The sequence below is a fragment of the Mesoplodon mirus genome (genome assembly GCF_964341445.2).
Source record: "Mesoplodon mirus genome assembly, chromosome: 17".
In the NCBI taxonomy this organism is placed as follows: Eukaryota; Metazoa; Chordata; class Mammalia; order Artiodactyla; family Ziphiidae; genus Mesoplodon; species Mesoplodon mirus.
Window position 1 is genome coordinate 78,360,065 of NC_138993.1, and position 22,251 is coordinate 78,382,315.

At 54.9% G+C, this 22,251-nt stretch overlaps 1 protein-coding gene across 1 annotated transcript in view; it reads right to left on the reverse strand.

Annotated features, from left to right (window-relative positions):
- Nucleotides 1–22,251, reverse strand: part of RASA3 (RAS p21 protein activator 3) — an 86,458-nt gene that overhangs the window by 43,780 nt on the left and 20,427 nt on the right. Inside the window, exon 2 of the mRNA XM_082602662.1 lies at nt 7,620–7,737. Within this exon, the coding sequence (XP_082458788.1) occupies nt 7,620–7,737 (118 nt within the window). The remainder of the gene's footprint in view (nt 1–7,619; nt 7,738–22,251) is intronic.

The window sequence follows — 22,251 nt, forward strand, 5'->3', positions numbered from 1 at the left end:
ACTGCATCTCACTGGGAGGCCGGGTGCTCAGCATCTGCTGCTGAAGCCTCCCCCTAAGTCGTGGGTCACGGCCTGAACACAGGGAGGGGCGGCTCCCAGGACAGAAAGCCGCTCCGTTCACGCGAAGGACGGATGGAGAAACGAGGGCCTGCCCCCCCCAGCTTCATGCAGATGTGAACGGAGGGATGCAGCTGACCCTCCCGGGGAAGGAGCCTTGGAGGTCAGATCACAGTTTTCCTCCAAATGCTGGGGAAGAAGCACCCTGCCTGGACCCCACCTGGGCCAGTCTTGGCCCGCAGGACAAGGCTGGATCACAGGGCACAAGGGCACCCAGGGCGCCCGCCTACAGGGCCAGCAACACGCTCTTCCAGAAGCACAGGACCCCAGCCGATGTCTGTGCCAGAGCCCGGCCCTCATGGGTGACCTGCAGCCCACGGTGGACGGCCACGTGGCCTTGGCAGGTTCCTCACTTCTTCCAGACTCAGTTTCCCCATCTGCTCACATGGGGTGCACCCCACACGGGACTCCCACGTGCAGCCCCTCCCCTCCCCCCACCCCCACCCCCCCAGAAATCACGTGTCCTCACCAACAACTCACACCCGGACTGTCCTTTTAAGGCCTGGCCACGCTTCTTAAGGTAACTGAAGCCCCCGGACTCCAGAACCTTCAGAAAGGCCTCAAGGGAAGTAGGGTGTCAGGGTGAAGCCTGGGGGCGTGAGAGGGCTGGCAGCCTGGGGAGCTTTTGGGGACCCCAGAGGAACCCATTAACCACAGCATCCCGACACCCAAACTTGCCAGCCCACAGCTCCACGGGGACTGACTGTCTACTCAGGGAGGGTGGACAGGGCAGGCCCATGGTCTCTCCCTGCAGGGTGGTCTCTCCCTGCAGGGCCCCAGCCTTACGTAGGCCTGGGCATGGCGGTCAGCTGGGCATCTGGGAAGCCCTGTGAGAAGCCCCACATCCTGAGATTCAGGGGCTCAGTGAGGACTGGAGCCCGATGTCAGGGGGATGCTCCGAGCTAAAGGCCCACCCTGGACCAGACATCTCCCCAGGATCGGGGGGAAGGGTCCCTGCCTGGAGCTCCCCAGGACCAAGAGGAAGGGTCCCCGCCTGGAGCTCCCCAGGACTGAGAGGAAGGGTCCCCGCCTGGAGCTCCCCAGGACTGAGAGGAAGGGTCCCCGCCTGGAGCTCCCCAGGACCGGGGGTGGTGGAAGGGTCCCCGCCTGGAGCTCCCCAGGACCGAGGGGAAGGGTCCCCGCCTGGAGCTCCCCAGGACCGAGGGGAAGGGTCCCCGCCTGGAGCTCCCCAGGACCGGGGGTGGTGGAAGGGTCCCCGCCTGGAGCTCCCCAGGACCGAGGGGAAGGGTTCCCGCCTGGAGCTCCCCAGGACTGGGGGTGGTGGAAGGGTGGTGTGGAACGTCTGGGCCTGAGACCTGCATTTATGTCAAAAAGACATATTTTTTTGCTTTAACTTGAGAAATTAGAAAGAAAAGAAACGTAAGGAGAGATGATGCTCTTTGTACAGTCTCATAATCTCAAAGTCGGTGTTTTCTAGTCAACAACTTGGTTTTCATTAAGAACATCTGAGAAGATGACGTCTTTCTTCCCAAACCACAGGCTCCCTCTTGTGCCGTCACACCCTAACCCCAAACAACTTCTCCCTCCCGGAGACAAAGACCCGAAGACCGTGGAGGCCACCACACAAAGCTCTATTTTCTGAGCAATTTGCATCTCTCGGAGGAACAGAGAGACCCTCTCAAGCCACTGACCCACATGCTCCCTTCTGATTCCAACCCGGAAGGAAGTCCGCGCCCACCCGCGGGGGAACAGCCTTTCATTCCGGAAAATTCTTGGCGACAATGACGGGATTAGAGATTCTGTAATGACACCCAAATAGATAAGCGTGGTGATGAGCTAGCTCCTTCCTCACTGTGCTCTAGAAAGCGGTTATTTTACGAACTTCTAATGTTATGTAAAAAAAAAAAACCAAAACCTACCAACAAAAGAACAAAAGTACTGCCCATAATCCCACTACCCAGAAAAAATAACCACATTGGCATTTAAGTCCTCACATACCAGACCATTTTTAGAGCTATGCCAGTTTTTTAAAGAAAAAGGAATATTACCGTGAACACAACTTTCTAACTTGCCTTTATCGCTTGACAGACACAACCAAACTCTGCGAGAGGCAAGGAGGCACAGTCGCGGGGTCGGGGCCGTCCGGTCCAGAGGCCCTCAGGGGCGGGAGGGAGGGGCTTCTGGGCTGGATATGGGAGGGGCGCGGTCCAGGCAGGAGGCTCAGCACAGCCTCAACAGAGTTGCCCTTGGGGAAAGTGAGGGTCCGAGTAGGAGCCCCATCCTGCCTGTCGTGGGGAGAGGCGGGCAATGTCCTCCTCAAAATAATCACTTACATGGACAAAAGGAAAAACTGGCACTTCATGGGATACGCCTGCAAACAATTGGACCAACCCAGCTCCTAAGAGTTCTTATTTTTAACTGTAGCACGAACGTGCTCCTTTTACTGGATAGGACGGTGGTTTTCTCCACAGGCAGCCTTCAGCTCTGCTTTGCCCTCCCGAGGACCCCAGGATGCCCTCCGCAGATGCACTGTGGCCCCAGGCAGGCAGCTAACCTGCCCGGACCCTGACAACCCAGTTTCATAGAGCCTTGCCGTTTAAATAAATGGTAAAGAAATGATGACTTGCCATTTAAATGATTAAAAATTATAGCTGTGAAAAGTTAAATGTGAACACCGTCCACTTGCACCATCAGGAAGATACTGTTCTCAGGACAGAACTTTCCCCGAATCACCGTCCTGGCGGAGGGGCGGGGCCGGAACAGCCTCCTTCTCCCCGAAGTGTCCGACCCAGGGGTCTCCCCAGTAAATCTGCAACAGCAGTCCCCTATCAGTGCCCACTGTCCCACGCCAGACACACAGGAAAGGAAGGCAGGGACGGTGACACCTGCTCATGGGTGAGCGGCGTTCTGCAGACCCAGGGCGTGGGGACACCCACAGAGCCAGGCTGCAGCCCGATTCCCGGACCCCCTTCCCCTGGAGAAAGGAGGGAAGGGGGTGTGTGTCCTCCCTGTCGCCCTCAAGCTCCATCTGCACTCCAGCCTGAGGGAGCACAGACCACGCTGGGTGGCACTGATCCTCTGCGGCCACCGAGGCCCCTCTGACTACGAGCCCCAGAAGGGGCACCAGGTCCTGCCGGCTCTCTCAGGTCCAGAGATCAGACGTAGGCGCTTTGTTTCCTACAGCAACTTTGCCAAACAAATGATCAACCCTCACAGGTGATGCTGAGCCTGGAGGACGATCCGGGAGTTAGGGCCATAACACAGCAAGGCGTGCAGCTGCCCTGTGCGGGCAACACTGAACCCTGATGGCTGCTGGTGCCGGTGGCCTGTCCAGGGCGCAATGCCCTCCTTGTCACCCAGGCATGCCCCTTCCCTCCACCCTCACAGCTGCCATCTAGGTCTGGGTCTTGTGCTGCTGGGCTCTGGCCCCAGATTCAGCCCCTCAAGAACTGAGCTGCATTAAGACACCACCCCCTGTGACCTCCACCCGAGGTCTCTGGCCTTAGGAATCCCCACAGGACGTATGCAGACGTCCCTCCACCTTCTGTGTCTCTAAACCTCTCTCACACTGTCCATTCCTTTGTCTCTGGGGTAGATTTCTTTTTTTTTTTTTTTTTTTTTAAGATTTTTTTGATGTGGACCATTTTAAAAATCTTTATTGAATTTGTTACAGTACTGCTTCTGTTTTATCTTTTGGTTTTATGGCCACGAGGCATGTGGGATCTTAACTCCCTGACCAGGGATTGAACCTGCACCTCCTGCATTGGAAGGCAAAGTCCTAACCACTGGACCACCAGGGAAGTCCCTCTGGGGTATATTTCAAATGTACCTTCCACTTTACCAATTTTCCTTTCAGCTATGTCTAATCAACTATTTAATTCATTCACTGAGTTTTTCATCTAAATTCTTGTGATCTGCATTTTTAGAAATTCTGTTTCATTCTTTTTCAAATTGGTGCAGGCATTCTTCATCGTTCCTTATCCTGCTCATGTTTTCAATCTTGTCTCATTACTTTTAAGCTCATTAAACTTTGTTAGCTGACATTCTGCAAACACTGCAGGCCTGATTCTGCTATCTGTTGTTTCTCTTGGAAAATGCACATGACGCTTTATTTCTGTGTTCTTTGTGCATTTTCTCCTCTGAGCTCAAGCTCCCTGAAACGTTTTACTGGAGAATCCTGAGACCTAGATTGAAGGAGAGGAGTGGATTTGCTTTCGACTGCCCTGTCATTGCCTCAGCAGGCGTTACAAACTACTAACCCAAGACTGCATTAATGTACGTGCGTGGATTGTGGTTTTTGAACCACAGATGTGGTGTGGATTCAGGCTACACACTCACAAGGGCCAGCTTGTGATTTCAAGTACTCAGCACCAAGTGGAGGCACAATTTTCCTTGCGAACTTCTTTTATGGAGCAGGTTATTTGCTTTTGCCCTTACACTGTAGAGTCAAGGTCTGGGGCTACCAGCTTGCCCCTCACCAGTATAAATAGGGGTTTTGCCTCAAAACTAAATGGTCGCATACACCCATATTTTTAAATCATTTTTAAAATTAAAGTATAGTTAATTTACAATGTGTATTAGTTTCAGGTGTACAGCAAAGTGATCCAGGAATATATATTCAAAAAAAAAAAATATATATATATATATATATATATATATATATATATATATATATGTTCTTTTTCAGATTCTTTTCCATTATAGGTTCTTGCAAGATATTGAATATAGTTCCCTGTGCTATACAGTAGGTCTTTGGTGTTTATCTATTTTATATATAGTATTGTGTATGGTTAATCCCAAACTCCTAATTTATCCCTCTCCCCTCCCCCGCTATGCCCTTTGGTAACCATGTTTGTTTTCTATGTCTGAGTCTGTTTCTGTTTTGTAAATAAGTTCATTTGTATCATTTTTTTAGATTCCACATATAAGTGAGATCATATATTTGTCTTTCTCTGTCTGACTTACTTCATTTAGTATGATCATCTCTAGGTCCACCCGTGTTGCTGCAAATGGCACCATTTCATCTTTTTTATGGCTAAGTAATATTCCATTATATATATGTATGTACCACATCTTCTTTATCCACTCATCTGTCCATGGACATCTAGGTTGCTTCCATGTCTTGGCTATTGTCAATAGTGCTGCTATGAGCTTTGGGGCGCGTGCACCTGTACGAATTATGGTTTTCTCTGGATATACACCCAGGAATGGGACTCCTGGATCATATAGTAGCTCTGTTTTTAGTTTTTAAAGAAAGCTCCATACTGTTCTCCATAGTGGCTGCACCAATTTACACTCCCACCAACTACGTAGGAGGGTTCCATTTTCTCCACACCCTCTACAGCATTTATTATTTGTAGACTTTTTAATGATGGCCATTCTGACCTGTGTAAGGTGGTACCTCATTACAGTGAGGTTTTGATTTGCATTTCTCTAATAATTAGCGATGTTGAACATCTTTTCATGTGTTTGTTGGCCATTTGTACATCTTCTTTGGAGAAATGTCTATTTAGGTTTTCTGCCCATTTTTTTATTGGGTTGTTTGATTTTTTGTTATTAAGTATGAGCTGTTTGTATATTTTGGAAATTAATCCTTTGTCAGTAGTATCGTTTATAAATACTTTCCCCCATTCCATAGGTTGTCTTTTCACTTTGTTTATGGTTTCCTTTGCTGTGCAAAGCTTTTAAGTTTAATTAGGTCCCATTTGTTTCTTGTCTCATTTTTTTTAACCTCTTGGAATTATTTTGTGTAGGTTTGTCTCTTTATTTACTGTCAGCTTTAACTTTCTGCTTACAGCACTCCCTGACTTATCTGGCATATTAGATAAGCACTCAATAAATATTAATTGAGCTAATGCATAAATTAACCTTTCAAAAACTAAGCTTATTAAAACTGTCTGAGGAAAGCAGGAATGGTCTGTGAAGGGTTAGACGCTCTGATGAGCTGGGAGAATCACCTCGGCATACTCACTAGAGTTAACTGGCTTCTGGTGACAATGTCTGGGGGCTGCCCCCCGTTCTGGCTGTATCACAGGTAGCTGACTTCCCAGAAGAGACAATATTACTACACCACTATTTTTATTTGGCTCTCAGCCTCCCTTTTCTGCTCCAAAAGCACATTTTCTTGTGCCATCAAAACCAGAAACTATGATTTCTATTTCTAAGCTTGTAAGAAATATTTTCAGGAATGGTCCCTATTTCTAGGCCTCAACTAAAGCAGAGGTTCCCAAATTCCCTTCCCAGAGACCCTCACCCAGCAGGTCTGCAGGGAGCCCAGCTCTGCAGACACAGACGCTGGTTCTCCAGGTTTACAACCCTCTAATGTGGACTCTTCTCCTGGGGAGCTCACGGAAATAGCCCTGAGGGCGACGGTAGCACCTTCAACATCAGCACCAAAGCCACACGCGACTCCTGACAAACTCCTCAGTCTTCTCCTTCTCCTTCAACAAATTACTTCAGAGAATCCAGAGGGTGCATTCAAATAACACAGGGCCTCAGGAGCAGCCCTGCCGGCCTGGGCGACAACGGGGCAGACGGAGAAGGGAAGTGTCTCCATGTTTGTGGGGCAGGAGATCTCAACAGTTTCTAAAAGTTAAATTCATTCAGTCATCAGAATGTGCTGCTTGTTCCCACTTAGAAGCATCAATATGCAAGGATATAATTCATCTGCTAAAAATGTTCTCAAGCCCAAGATAGCTCTTTGGATGGACCCATACAACCCACAGTTCTAAGCCCGAGGGTGGGCCCACTGTCAGCACGGGCTCCAGAACCACTTACTCTGGTTGGGACTCCACCCGGCTTTACTGTGCTTCCCCCAGACTCACGCCACCGTCCCCGCCCGCCTGCCAGGGCGGCAGAGGCCCCCCTCACCTACCCACTCCCTCTCCCGGAGACATGCTGTGACCACAGGTGCCACCACTTCCTACCCCAGGGCGGGGTCCGAGGCCAGCAGGCCAGGAGCTGGTGGGAAATGCAAATCGCCGCCCTACCCCACCCGCCTGGGGCGACACCCGGGCTTTAACAGGCTCTCCGAACGGTTCCTACACAAGCTGGGGTTGAGGGGCACGGACGTGTTTCTTAGGCTGCAAACCTCTCAGTCTTAAGGCTTAAATGCTGCCCTCTCTCACCTGACCCCTCTCTTGCTCAAATCTAGCAACAATGCTTTCTAGGTCTCTGATCTCTGTGAACAGTTACCTCCACCCCCGTCTTGAGCCTCTTTAGAAAAAGGAAGATGGTCAAAGCAAGCTTCCCGAATATTTCTGCTCTGAAATCCTCGATCTGTACTCTTCTGTTGCACTACATACTGCCCAGCTCACCTGGACTTAGAAAGTCCTCGCCCACCGCTCAGCTGACAAAGAAGTCTATGTGCTCTCTCCCTCCCGCTCTGCCCAGGTCATTACGGGCATTTAGGGGCCACGAGTCCGTAACTGCCCCGGGAGCCCGTTCCTCTCTCAGGCCGAGAGAGAGGAGAAGGATCGAGTGAGGACACCCTCCACACAGAAGCAACTGTCAGCATCAAATAAAGCGGCAGCAGACATTACCAGAGTGATTTCTCCACGATTTGGGTCCTGAAAACCTCCTCCTGGTCTAGGTTCACGGTGCAGTAACAATCTCGCATTTTGTTTGGCCCCGGGTAAGTGGGAAGATTTTTGGCTTCACCTAAAAAGCAAACGTAAACCTATCATCAGTTTAGCATGGAATTATTTAGTCTCCTTGTTAACCACAGACACCTTTCCCAATGATGGATTTATCTCACAGCAAGGCACCTGCCCACTTCTGTATGTTCATTAGCTCTTCATGAGGTCTCGGTTTTCTTGCCACCAAAGTGTTGATGAGAAAACCATCTGTTCTGTTACAGTGCAAGGTAACATATACATTAACCTCTAGAGCAATGGATTCCTATAAAAGTAGTGATCCATTGGCCTAGGAATTAAGGATTGTTTCGTTTTACCCAATTAGTCCCTTTAATATTTTTCATGTTTAAATGATGGTAAGATACATAGAAATTAAAATGTATCCTCTCATGCACCTTCACACATATAGCTCAGCAGCACCGCAGTGAACTCTATTCACACTGTTGCACAATCAATCTACGGAACTCCTTCACCTCGTAAAGTTGAAACTGCACCCGTTAAACAACGAGCCCCGCTTCCCCGCCACCCCCAGCCCCTGCCGCCCACCTTCTGCCCAGGGACCTCACAGAAGTGGAACCACACACTGCCTGTCCTTCTGGGTCTGGCTTGTGTCACTGAGCGCAACGTCCTCAAGGCTCATCCACATCACGGCCCGAGACAGGATTCGCTTCTTTGCCAAGGCTAACGTTTTGCTTATCTATTCATCCCCCGGGTCGCTTTTTATTTTGAATTTAATTTGATAGTACTAGGTCAAAGTTGGGGCAATAATTAAGGAGAAGGACTCTTTTTTTACTGATGAGTAAGCTACGAACTCCAGCTGTGTAGAAGCCGGTGAGGAGAAGTCTGGGGTGGGGGGACCAGCCACGGGCCATGCCTCCCTGAAATACGCTGGAGAAGAGGCGGGAGCTGCCCACGGCCCCGTGGAATCTTGGACGCCATGTCGCCTTTGATCTTGGGTCTCCCCGAAGACCATTAGCGAAGCCGCAGCTGCTGGACCCTCTGCCAGAAGCTGGGAGTGAGCTTGGGCTGCAAGTCCAAGCAGCCCCTTTGCTTGTGGACTGACCAGGAGCAGAGGGGCTTGCAACCAGGGGGGAGAAGCCCCTCCCTGGAAGGAACCCCCCCCGGCTGGGCGTGTGCAGGCGCCAGACCCAGGGCCAGGAAGGGGGCCGGGGCTGAGCACCCAGCACCCACCAACGCAGCCCAGGCACGGCCGACACCTGCTAGTACCACCCAGGGCCGCACTACCTCCTCTGGTTAAAACTGAAGGAAAAGCAACAACAACAGAAAGCAAACCAAAACCTCAGGGCTCAGCACCCAGAGGAGCCACGCCCACACCCCACAAACACACTTGACGCCGCTCTCCGGGAAACACGCAGTTGGCAACTTCCTGCTGTGACCTCCCAAGGGTGGAGGTGAGCTTGACCGGTGCGGAGTCTTGCTCTCAAACTTCTGATTAACCTTTTTGCTCGGGACGGAGGAGAGCAGCAATGAACAGAAGTGGCTCAGTAACTGGGTGAATGTTTTCTGGGCCAATAAATCGAGTGTTTTGAGGCTTCCTAGCAGCCCCAGCTGCACTCTGCACAGGCGGATCTGCCGCACACGCGGCCGGGACACCAGGCCTCTCCTCTGGGCCTCGGCTTCCCCAACCGTAAAAGCAAGACAGCACACGTCTCCCAGCCTCCTCTAACTCAAAAGGTTCTAGGAATTTTTCTTTTGGGAATCATCAGGGAATCGTCAGTGACTCTCAGATGGTGAAGAAAAAGAAATAACAAATGAATGTTTTCCTAGGGCTGCGATTATCCTCACAGAAGCCTCCGGGAAGCGCCAGTCCACAAAGAGTCAGGCACAGACCCACAGACCATCTGAGAAGAGGCGCGTGATCCCTGCCCGGCTTCGAGCCCGCTGTTAAGTGTCCAAAGACAGACTTTCCGATGGCTCCTGGCAGACGTGAGCAGCCACGTGTGCACACACAGGTGCATGCAGGGGGCGTGACGACCCACATCCGAAGGGGCCCAGTGGCTTCCCGCCCGCTTTCCAAACTGATTTACGTTCACAAATCTTCCCCCTCAAACAGCCCGGCTCTGCTGACTTTCCAGCTGACACCTCTAGAATGTGACCCTATTTCCTGCTGGAACTTTTGGGGCAACAAATGAGATATTTAGCTGCAAGTTCCTGTGTTTTTTAAAAGTAGAAAAAGCCCTTTTCTTTGAAAGTCTTATTGGAGATGGCCATTGGTGGAAAATACAGAACTGGGATTTTTCTTCTGTTTATTCCCGGAAGAACCTCAGAACACAAGCAGCGGCAGCTGACACTTCTCTTCAAGGACGCGCCTGCCCTGAGCAATCGGGTTAACAGCTGCGAGATGCCAAACTACCTTGTGCGGCTGTGAACATGGCCTGGCTCCCCGCCTCCCACCCCTGGCCCTGCCCAACCCCACCGGTTACAGAAACATCCCGGTTGCTACGACGATGGCGGCACCAGAGCACCGGCAGGCCGAGCTGAGCCAACATTAACGAGCGGCTCAGGCCAGGAGGGTTGGGAGCGGGCCGGCACCCGGTCCTGGCCGCGTGGTCTGCCCAGGGTCCTCCAGCTGGGGACCCCACCGTGGCCCAGGGGGCCGGGCGGGGCATGTCCCAGCCACACTCAGAGCAGATGACGTCTCTTCCATGCGCGTTACTTGTGCCAAAGGCCGGAGGCCGCTCCCCTCCCTGGATGCAGATTAGGGGCCTTTGGTCTCCCTCAAAGGAGAAGAGAGCCGTGACCCTTTTCCCAGTGTGTGGAGACATTTACCTAAGAAGGTAAAGCCATGCCTCGTATACATTTGTTGAATGACTGGATGGATAAACGCCTGCAAGGAAAAAGGAAAGTAAGCTCTGGTTTCAGTCTACGAGCCAAGTCACATTTTCAGACGCCTCCCTCCTGTTACCCACGTCTCAAAAGCGCACACTGTTCACCCACCAGAACTGTCTGCTGGTGGATTTGATAGAGACAGCAAATTGGCGCCCAGTACCATCTCTGAACCCTGAATTTACTAACAGAAGTAAAAGGGAGCACTTAAAAATCGGTAATGAAACGGCACTGAAACAGCAAACCTGTTTCTGATTACAGGCGTCACACTCGGGGTGATCACAGCCAGAGAGCCCCAGACCCACAGGCAGCTGGGTCTCCAACCTGACCCGGTGGAGGGAAGAGCCAGGTGTGGATGTCCACGCCTCCCGCAGGGCTGTGGGTGGTCTTCGTGGCACCGCTAGGTTCTGCCCTGACGAGAAAGCCTACTGCCCTTACGGGGCAACAACGCTGTCTGCACCCCAAGACGGTGTTGGAGGTCTAACCAGCCTGGGCACCTCATGTCAGCCAGCTCACCTCCAAGGGGCTCTGTCTTGTCTGCTGCCCTCGAGAAGAGTGTCCTCAGCCACCCCAAGAGAGACTCCCAGCCGTGAGCCGGGGGCTCAAGTCTGCCACATCCATGGAGTGTTGGAACTTCGCTCTCTTTCCTGCTCAGTGTGTTGGTTTTCACCTCAACTACAGGCCAACCTCTGCAAATGACACCTAAACAGGTACTAGAGACCACTGCACTAGTCCTGTAAAAGCGACCCTCCCTGGCCCAGGGCCTCTGTGCACAGAGGCAGGACACGTGGAGGAATTACAACCCCCGGTGCTCCCGTCTTTACATGGGCTTTCTGGTCATTCTAAACACCTAACGGGTCTACCAATTCTGGCAGCCAACAACAGCTCATTATACCTACATAAAAGCCTATTGGTCTCAAAAGATCAGTTTCATGATTGAAACATTCTATTTCCATGAATATATTTTTGACTGCCTTGCTATTTTACTTTAGCACTTGATATTAAATAGAATAAAAGTCCGTAAAACCTGATGACATTGGATTTTATAATCAAGTTACCAACAGCCTCCTCTACTGCATGCTGACTTACAAGTCAGGAGAGCTCCAGGCTGAGCTGCTGGACCCGCAGGGCTCGGCTGATGTCTGCGCCCGGGGAGGGGCATGACCAGGACACAGGAGGATTTACTAACATGCATTGCAGGTTTCCTCCAATTTCAAAAAAGGATAGGCGACAACATGAAAGACAAGTTTAAAATAAGGCTGTTAGGGCTTCCCTGGTGGCGCAGTGGTTGAGAGTCCGCCTGCCGATGCAGGGGACACGGGTTCGTGCCCCGGTCCAGGAAGATCCCACATGCCACGGAGCCGCTGGGCCCATGAGCCATGGCCGCTGAGCCTGCGCATCCGTTGCTCCGCAACGGGAGAGGCCACAGCAGTGAGAGGCCCGCGTACCACAAAAAAAAAAAAAAAAGCTGTTAAAATGGAAATTAAATGTTTAACATATGGTAAGAGGGAGGAAAGTTACACCTATCCAACCCCACGGTGAGTGGTTCCGAGTTTCCCGGAAGCTAAAGAACAATGGAAATATGGCAGGACACACACTTCTCACAATTTACCTAAAAATGAAACACACCAGGGGCTTCCCTGGTGGCGCAGTGGTTGAGAGTCCGCCTGCCGATGCAGGGGACACGGGTTCGAGCCCTGGTCTGGGAGGATCCCACGTGCCGCGGAGCAACTGGGCCCGTGAGCCACAATTACTGAGCCTGCACGTCTGGAGCCTGTGCTCCGCAACAGGAGAGGCCGCGATAGTGAGAGGCCCGCGCACCGCGATGAAGAGTGGCCCCCACTTGCCACAACTAGAGAAAGCCCTCGCACAGAAACGAAGACCAAACACAGCCGAAAAGAAAGAAAGAAAGAAAGAAAGAAAGAAAGAAAGAAAGACACCAGCTCTCCAGGAGGAAACGCCATGAAAAGAGGGATGGGCGTGTCTTCCGAGAAAATTTTACAAAAGATGCAGAAACATGTTCATGGGTTGCTTCTTTTCTGTCCTCAGCAGGTGGGGACTCGAGTGACGACCTGTGAGAATCGCTTGGCACAGGAGGGGACGCTGACGGGGGCCGAGGACGCTGGGCGGCCAGGAGTCCCAGGAAGAGCCCGGTGAGGCCCCATTCCGCACACAGACACGACAGGGTCGCCCCTCAGGCCCAGGGACTGCGGGTCGGAGGGACCCCAGGGGAGCCTCTGGTCACCCCCTCCTCGCTGTGGACCCCCCGGCCACGCCTGGTCTCGCTTCCTCTCTGCATCCAGCACCCCAGCAGCGCCGGGCAGATGATGAGCATCCCTGAAATGTTTGTCCCGGGGATTAAAGGAGAAAGTCTGTGATGAAATGACCACGCACGGCAGCTTCTGAAGACACTCGCCAGAGACACGACGTGGGGACAGTCACAGCTCCTATTCTGCTCCTCCGAGGGGGACTCCTGCGTCCCTCCCTTTGGTCTGGGCTGGCCTCAGGGCCCTGACTGACCAGCAGTGACTGCCCAGCTTCCTGGGAGATGTCAGAGCCATGTGCCTCCACCCTGGCCACTGGACACCCTCTGAGCCCTGAGCCACAGGCCAGGCCCCGGAGGCCACCGCTGTGGGGACAATGCAGCTGCCTGGACAACCCGGGCCAGTCTAACTTCCCAGCGCCCCACACGGGTGACGGACGCATCTCGTGCCTGCGGGGCAGCCCGCCCACCAGCTGCCCACCATGGCTCCATCCAGGCCTCACGTCCAGCCCAAACCCCTGGCCCCAGCGTTGTGAGATGTGATATAGCACAGCTGTCGGACGCTCACGGGGCTCCAGGCAAAGCAGCTCTTCACCGGGCCCCTCCCTGCACACGGTGAGGGCTTGAAGGTGGACTAACCCGGCAGCGGAGAGCCCAGGAGACACCCTGGAGAGATCCCGTCCCTCCTGGTGAGGAGACCCTGCCCTGCGCCCCTGCTGCCTTCTGACTCTGACTCAAAGTACCTCCGACTCTAATGAGAATAATAATGAAGTGCGGCAGCCGTGCAGCCGGGGGACACCCGGGCTCCGGCAGCACCGCCGACAGCTGGGCGAGTGCGGCGGGGGGCTGGACCGCACAGCAATGACCAAGGGCCTTCCGGGCTGGGAGCTGACCCTCAGGTCTCAGCTGGGGGCTGGCGGTGAAGGCAACGGTGATTTTTCAATTCTGAATTAGTTGACGCCATTTAAAACTGGTGATTTCACATTTTTCTAATCCAGGACTCCCACTCTATTAGAAAACTCAGAAGATCCAGTGGTTCTGGGCCACGTCCCTGTTTTAACAGTCCCTGGCCGGGTCGGGCAGCCCCTCCCAGGGGCACCTGTCCGCCCTCCTCATGTGCCGTGACTGTCAGATTCTATCTTGTCGCCACCCAAAAGAGTTGTGGAGAGAAGTACCGACAAGAGCCCCCAGCTACACGTGGGTCTCCTCCCGCCTGAGGCCTCCACCCGCCCCTGGAAGCTTCCGTCTCTCCCCATGGCCCAAGCACAGGTCACCTTGAGGGACGGGAATTTCTGGCTGGATGGACGGCCCTGCAGGGCTTGTGGGGGTCCTCTGGGGCACAGATCTGTGGGACCCCTGAAATCATAAAATGCAGGGCTGGCACCACCTGCCGGGCTGCTCGGCCCGGTGCCCCGACACCCGTGGGAGCCCCCCAGCTTCTGAGCCGGCGGAAAATGCCGGGGCTGCAGGGGGCGGGTGGGCGTCTCCTCCACCCTGGGCTGTCCCCCCGCCCTCAGTGCTCCTTCATGCAGAGCCCGGCAGACCCCCTAAGGCAAGGGGGCGCGGAGCACCCTACGCACTTCTCTGCTTGAACTGGGAAGGCCTTAGAATCTAAAGAAAAGTGCAGTTTAGGCTCCTGGACAAGAAAGAACGCCTGCGGCACGAGGAACAGCAGGTGGAAGATCATCCGCTTCTCCACGTCCAGACGGACTTTGTGGACAACAGCACAGCCCCAGAATTATCTAGATCCTCCATCTGAATTGAATTCAACCTATTCAGCACCTAAAAACACAAAAAATATTAGCTAATTTTGCTTTTACTTAGAGGCTGGTCTTTTCCCATCGGGAAAAAAAAGCAAGTGCTATTCTCTTGTGCTTTTCCAATTAAGCTAGAAATGAAAATAGTGTTCTTGGACGATAACTCAATCCCGAAATAAAAGCTGTAAAATTAAGTCCAGGGAAAGAGAAACCACTCGTTTCCTTTCATTTCAGAATGCTGTGGTGAATGGGTATTTCTGATTTCTTGGAACCTGAACATTTGTGCCTCTGTTGAGGACATACTTTTTCACCTAATGCTGCATTTCTAAGGGCTGCTAAGGCCAGAAAAGAGCAAGCGGCACTTACTCTGCCACCCTAACCCTGGGGACACACCTGAGGGGCCTCGGGGACAGTGGAAACGGGGCAGCAGGCGCCCCAGCAGGCACTTGGGGGCACACAGCACCCCCCTCCAGGGCTCCCTCTGGGGGCAGGACATATGTGCTCCGTGACATACACGCTCACTGAATCAACAGCTCGGTCAAAGGCCCCACGACTGAGACACAGCATCTGACACATGTGCCGGTAGCCACTGCCCCGTGTGCCGGGTACCCCAAGCAGCTGTGCCTCTGCTCTCGCCCCCGGCCTGCGACCAGCCTCGGGACCCTCCCCAGCCGAGCCCCGGGCACCCGCGCCTCGCCCGGGTGGGAATTCCCTCCCATCTCTCCTCTCGGCTGTGAGCCCCTCGAGAACAGGAGCAGAGTGTAAAGAAGCCGGGGTCCTCCCGAGAGCCGCTGTGGACACATTTGAATACACGTGTAAACTGCACATCTCCCGATTGATTTTCACACGAGAAGATGTGGGTTAGCTGGTTACTAAGATCAATGCAGAAGCTTCTGGAAAACACCTAAGAAATAAACAGGGATCAAGAACATCATTGTGTGTGACATCACGATGACTAAAACAGCAGCTGAAGCCTGTGGGAGCTTCACCCCAAGTCCAGACCCCCTCCCCCCCTGCTCGGCTGCACGGCCCCCCCATCCACTGCTCCTCTGTGCTCTGCCTTTACTAACTGCACAGGAATTTCTAACAGGTTCAGTAAAGGGGGAGGTGAGAGTTTCAAGGTAGCTGAGAGGGTGAAGGAGAAAAAGGAAACAGAGATGGCAGGGCCATTACTAGAGTTTTCTTTTTAATGAAACAAACTAAGGTGAGGATATCGTGGAAACTTCGGGAAGAGTGAGGACCCCTGGATACGAGCTCCGCAAGGGCAGGGAGGCCACCCCTAGGGTCCCTGCACATGTGGGCAGCGATCCGGAGGTGCCCGTGAGCACAGACGACACAGAACAGAACACAGCCCTTGGGACGTTTCCGCGCTACGAGACCCAGACGTGAGGGGTGAGGAAGGGACCCAGAGGAGAGCCAGGAAAGGTGGGGACACCCAGGCTGACGCGTGGCAGTGGGCATGGCCAGACAGCCATGCCCGCAGCCAGCCGTTGGCTGCGACAGCCATCCTGCACGTGCCTGGCATGTACAGGTGTGTACGTGCATGTTTCGATCTTTGTTTTTTAACAGATTTATCACAATAGGATCGGTGGACCATGAAGTTCACCCACTTAAAGTGCACAATTCAATGCTTTTAGCACATTCACAGGGTTGTGCAACTATCACCCCTCACACCCGACACCCAACTCCCAGGCCCTGGCAACTTCGTTCCGCCCAACGGACCAAGTGTCCGTTCGGGGTTCAAGCTGCCTTCCCCTCAAGCCTGCAGGGCCCCGTCCCAGCTGTGGGAGCAGCTCCAGCGCACTGAATGGTCCGCATTTCAGTCCCAGCCTCAGCCTCCTCCACAGGCTGCAACGTGCGGAGTCCTGCTCCTGCTGGAGATTCGGGGTACACAGGAGCCAGCACGGCCCCCAGGCAGCAGCGCCCACCGGGCCGCGTGAGCGCCCGCCTGGCGTAAGGACCGGGCAGAGCCCCCTCTGCCGCAGGAGGGGTCTGCTCAGCCTCCCACTGAGTGACAGGCCCCTTCCCGGGACCGAGAGGGCAGCAGCAACAAGCGCCCAGAATCAGACTGTCCGGCTGAAGGGCGGTTTGTACTTGTCACACACACGCAGCGCGCTGCCGAACAGCCCTCGTCCGGAGCAGCGATTCACGAGCCACCGCCGCGTTTGAAAACGCTCTTCCCAGATCCCTGCTAGAACTGAGTCGTCGAAATCATGCGTCTTTGCCAGTCTGAGAGGTAAAAATGCTGTGTGTGCTTTGCCCTCCGTTTGTTAAGAAGGGCTCTTTTTTTTTGAAGGACCTGATTCCATTCCATTTATTCGGGAGTTGAAGCCACTCCCAGCCTCTCCTGTCCCTCTTCTCTGTCCTCCGAAGGACGAGGGCCCCCAAACCAGCCCTGACAAGGGTTAGCACCCCCAGCTCTGACGGAGGCTGTGAAAGCAGGGGTTAGGGAGCTGAGACCTCCTTGGCTGTCAAATTCTGATTTTCCAGCTGTGTCTAGGTCCACCCTCCTGACTAGCCCTACAATATCCTGTGGCGCACGGACTGGAGGGGCTGAGACCCCCCTGCACGGCCCGACGCGGCAGGGGGTCCGCCCGCCCTCCAGCGGGTCCCCTGGTGAAGGCCAAGGACCCTCACCTCGGGTTAAGGGCTGCCTGGCACCGCTACAGTCCAGGTTTCTGGATTCTGACAGGAAAACATTCCTCATAGCTTGCATTAGTGTTATTTTGAATTCAAGGAGAAAAGACAATCTGGAAAATATGAATTTGGGGAAAGTCGCCAAGTGCAGTGCAGCCATGAGCCCTGCTGGTCTCAATGAGCAAAGGAAGACGCCTGGCCTCCAAAGACCCCCACTCCATTGGCAGAGGAAAGATCTAGGTTCATTTTTCAGAAACAATCCACATACGACCCCACCCTGTATATTTTGGTACTATTTCTGCTTTTCTTTTTCCCACACCTTTCTCTGAAAGAGTCCTGTCTTGAACTTGAGGAAGAAGACACAAAGCGGTGCAGCCACGGTGGGAAGAAAAACTTAAACACAGAGTCACCAACCAGCCCAGCAATTCCACTGGAAAGAAGTGAAAACAGGTGCTGAAACAAATACTTGGAGACTTCCCTGGTGGCGCAGTGGTTAAGAATCCGCCTGCCAACACAGAGGACACGGGTTCGAGCCTTGGTCCGGGAAGATCCCACATGCCACAGAGCAACTAAGCCCGTGCGCCACGGCTACTGAGCCTGTGCTCTAGAGCCCGTGAGCCACAACTACTGAGTCCACAAGCCACAACTACTGAAGCCCACATGCTTAGAACCCGTGCTCCAAAACAAGAGAAGCCACCGCAATGAGAAGCCCGCTCACCGCAACTAGAGAAAGCCTGTGCACAGCAATGAAGACCCAACGCAGCCAAAAATAAATAAATTTATTTTTTGAAAAGCAAAACAACACACATGTACGTGAATGTTCACAACAACTCTGCTCATGCTGATAACACACGGTGCGTCCTCCGTGTTGCCAGGGGGTCGGGATGAGACGTGTCCTTAGAGGCGACTCAAAAGCTCTAGAACTAGAGCCCGTAGTGGCACAACATGTAAACGTACTAAATGCCCCTGAACTGTACACTTAGGAATGGCTAGACTGCTGAATTCTACGTGATGTGCATTTTACCACATTTCAAGCAAAACCAAGAAAAGCTGGTTACGAGTGTGGACAGGGCGGGGGTGGTTCAGTGTGAACGTGTGTCACTCACGGCCACGCACCTCCCCAGACCCTTTTCTGGAGAGAGAAAGGGCGGGAATAAATAAATACCTCTTTTGGAGTGTACATTTGATGTTGTTGTTTGTCATTTGTACCTTTTTGTTGGGGTACAACGCACACTCAGTAAACAGAGCTCCACGAGTTTCCCTACATGCACGGCCGGGTAAGATGGGGAACATTTCCGGCGCTCAGCACATCCTCAGGCCCCTCCCCATCCACAGCCTCTCAGAATTCCACAGCATCATCCGTTTTGCCCACTCTGTACCTCATAAAAATGGAGCCAAATCCAGGCGGTTCCTGGCAAACGTGGGAACAAGGAAAGTGCTGGGTGCTAACGGGGACCCGCCCAGAGGGGAGGACGACCTTGGCTCGTCACCCGCCTTCTCTCAGCGGAGCAGCAACCATGCGGCCGACCACACGCACCACCATGCAGAGGAAGTCAGGGGCAGGTGAGGGCGCCCGGAGGGCGAAGGGGCACCGTTGCTGAGAGCAAGCGCCCGAGGGTCCGAGGGGCAGGCCCCTGGAGACAGAGAGGTGGGCAGGAGTCTGGAAGGTGGAGGCTGGGGTGACCGCCCCTGGGGGTGACAAGGGGACGCGGGAAGAGCAGGCACAGTGGAGGCTGGCTGGAGTCAGAGAAGGCGTGACACCCCGGGAACATCCCGGAACACAGGCTTCCTTGAGCCTGGGGCCCAGGAGAGAGGCAGCTGGAAGGCACGCGGGTGGGGTGGGGGGAGGCGGGACCCTGCCAGGGGTTCTGAGAATGAAGTAATAAAAGCTTCAAAACTATTTCTAAAGGGCTGTCTCAGCCGTGATTCATATGCAGGAGTGTCTCCCGGCAGGAAGGATCTCAGGCCCACCCTGCACACCAGGACCACGTGTCCCGGGTGACTCAGGCCTCGGCCGGAGGCTGCTCTGCACTCCCCACCCTCGGGGCCTGAATATGCTACAGACCCAGCCCCACAGCAGCCCCCACCCCCGCCCCCGGGCTCCGCATCTCAAGAGCTGTTTAAAGCTCCAAAGTCATTTTCAACACCACTGTCAACCTAAGGAGGCACGAAACACCATCAAGTTTACCGCCTCAGCCGCTAGACACACCTCCTGTTGTGTGGAGGGGGAGGGAGGGGCCATCAGGACCTGCAGCAGCAAAGGGCTCGACAGCTGGGCCTTGCCAGGCACAGCCCCCAACACCCACTCCATGGGGAACTGAGGCCCGGAGGCACCCGGCGGATTCGAACCAGGGGGCGTCTGGGCTGCTCCCCACACTGCGGGCGCATCTCGGTCAGAGGACACAGGCCGAGTCTGCCTTCGCCCGAGCCCGAGGGCTGTGTGCACAGCGTCCTCCCGGCAACAACTGCCGTGCCCCAGGCTTCCCGACTCGACTCTACCATCTGTGGCAACAGCCTGCTCTCCGGCTGGTGGAGGACCACCTTGAAGAAGAGCCCAGGACCCACCCGGGCACGAGATGCTGCAAAAGTGCGATCCAGAATGGTCCTGATCCCGGCGGCCACGTGGGCGCGGCATCGCTGCGGCCCTTCTCCCCGCGGCCACCACCCCTGACCGGCCAGCGGGGGGACCTCCACGCCAGGATGTGGGCCTCCAGGGTCGGGCTCCTGCCCAACCATTCCCGCTGCAGACTCGCCAGGTCTCAGGGAACAGACGGGCGCTGGCCTGAGTGGGGACCAAAGCAAGCCAGAGATGCTCACGCTCGCCTCACCCCTCACCTGCGGGGCTCCACGCAGTGCACAGGCCTCGCCCTGGAGGCCTGAGACAGGGACCCACCCCCAAGGGAGCCCCACTGTCATCCCTTCCGGGTCTGAGGGCAGAGTCTCGGTGAGTGACCAGAGGCCACGTAGAACAAGCAAACAGCAGAGGGTCAGTCCGCGGACTGGCTGCCCCAGAAGGTGTGCACGGCTCCAGTTTCTCGAGGGGTAGACGGCCCGGCCCAGAGCAGTGAGCGGCCAGGGCCGGGCCCCTCTGAGCTCACCAGCTCGGCGGTGCCCACACTGTGCGGGGTCCGGCAGGAGGAGAGGCAGGCTGACCAGCTTAGACGCGGCAGGACCCCAGGCCTCAGATCTCGGCAAGTGCGCCAGTCGCCTGGCACCAAGCGGACTGCGGTCCGCCACTCGGGAGCCCCTCAGGGCAATCCCGGCCCCATCAAACCACGAGGGTCTGAGAGGCTCGGAGACGCCAACAAACACAGAACCTCAGGATCCCAGGCACGCTGGGTCTGTGCCCAGCACCCCAGACTTCAGCGCCCCAAAGGGAGCCCCGGCTCATGGCTCATGGACCCGGGCCTGGGGGGCTCCTGCCACGAGGTGGCCAACTGCCAGGTGCAGCCACACTGGAAGCCGGGCCCAGGGGTCTGCAAGCACAGGCCGTGAGCCCCCAGGAGTGCCACTCAGACCTGGCCGTCGGGCATGGGTGACCGTGGTGAGCATCATCCCGCTTCAGTGAACCCGCTGCAAAGACGGTCTCTAATCTGCTGTCCCTGCAGAGAACCGCAAGCCTAAAGCCCACGCTGGCCTCTGGATATGAGTCTTCGTGGCAACTTTAGGACAGAAGAAAACGGCAAAATTAACACTTTGGTTTTTCCTTCCTCATTCATTACTGGAAAGAGCGGCCAAGAGCGAGATCAGGTTCCACGTCAGAGAGACGGTGGCGTGTTTGCCCCTTCGCTCCTGAGTCACAGCCGTGGCAAACCTGCGGCTCACACGGGGCGTACACGGGTGGCCCACCTTCTCCCACCCTGAGGCTTCCCGCCGCCCGAGGCCCCGCCCACAGTGCGCAGAGAGGAGGCAATGGGTGGTCCTGGGGCCGGGCAGAGGGCCCCCTGCCGCCTGACAGGCCTGCTCCCCGAGCTGTGTGGACCACGAGGGGCAGGTCCGTTCACAAGAGCAGCGGAAGCTCGGGGCGCAGCGAGCGGGTGCCGGCCCTCCGACGCCGGCGCCCAAGCTCCTTACGCCTGGTTCTGGCCAGCAGCGCGGGCTCCGCGGAGGGCGCCCAGGGCGAGGGCAGAGCAGCCCCGCCACCGCGGCCCCTGCGTGGGAACTGCCCCCCACTGGCCACCCATCTCCCCCAAAGCCACTGTCACATCAAGGGCCACAGCTGAAAAAGCAGAAATCCACCTCTGCATCTTCACCGGCCTGAGGTGGGGACACGGCACCCACGCCTCACTGCAGAGGCCCTGTGCCTGCAGCTCCACGGCCTCCCCCGACGCCTGGCTACCATCCCCACAGCTGCCGTTTCTTCTCGAACTTTCAAAACCATGTTTTAAAAGCCATGAATACATCTACATCTAGGTTTCCTGAGGCAGGGGTCCCCAACCCCCGGGCCACAGACCGGTACTGGTCCGCGGCCTGTTAGGAACTGGTCCGCGGCCTGTTAGGAACCGGGCTGCACAGCTGGAGGTGAGCAGCGGGCAAGCATCTGCCGTCCCCCACTGCTCGCGTGACCGCCTGAACCACCACCCTCACCTCCGTCTGTGGAAAAACTGTCTTCCGCAAAACCGGTCCCTAGTGCCAAAAAGGTTGGGGACCGCTGTCCTAATGAAATAATCCATAAAACAAAGATTTATGAAGGATCGATGTTTATTATAACAATATTTATGTTGGCCAAAAGAAAGGGAACAGTTAAATGTCCAAAAACAGGCGATTCCAACGGCCTGGGCCCGGCCTCCAGAGCCGACGGCAGGACCCCCGGCGTCCAGAGCGCAGGAGAGGCGAGGGCGGGGAGCGCAGGAGGGAAGGGGGCTGCGACACAGCAACCAGAGCGGAGTTTACAAAGAACTTCCAGTAACACACAGACATGTTTGAAGGGAAAATTTAAGGGGCATACGTAATACACACGTATATATGTGTTTTTTTGTTTTGTTTTGTTTTTGTTTTTGCGGTACGCGGGCCTCTCACTGCTGTGGCCTCTCCC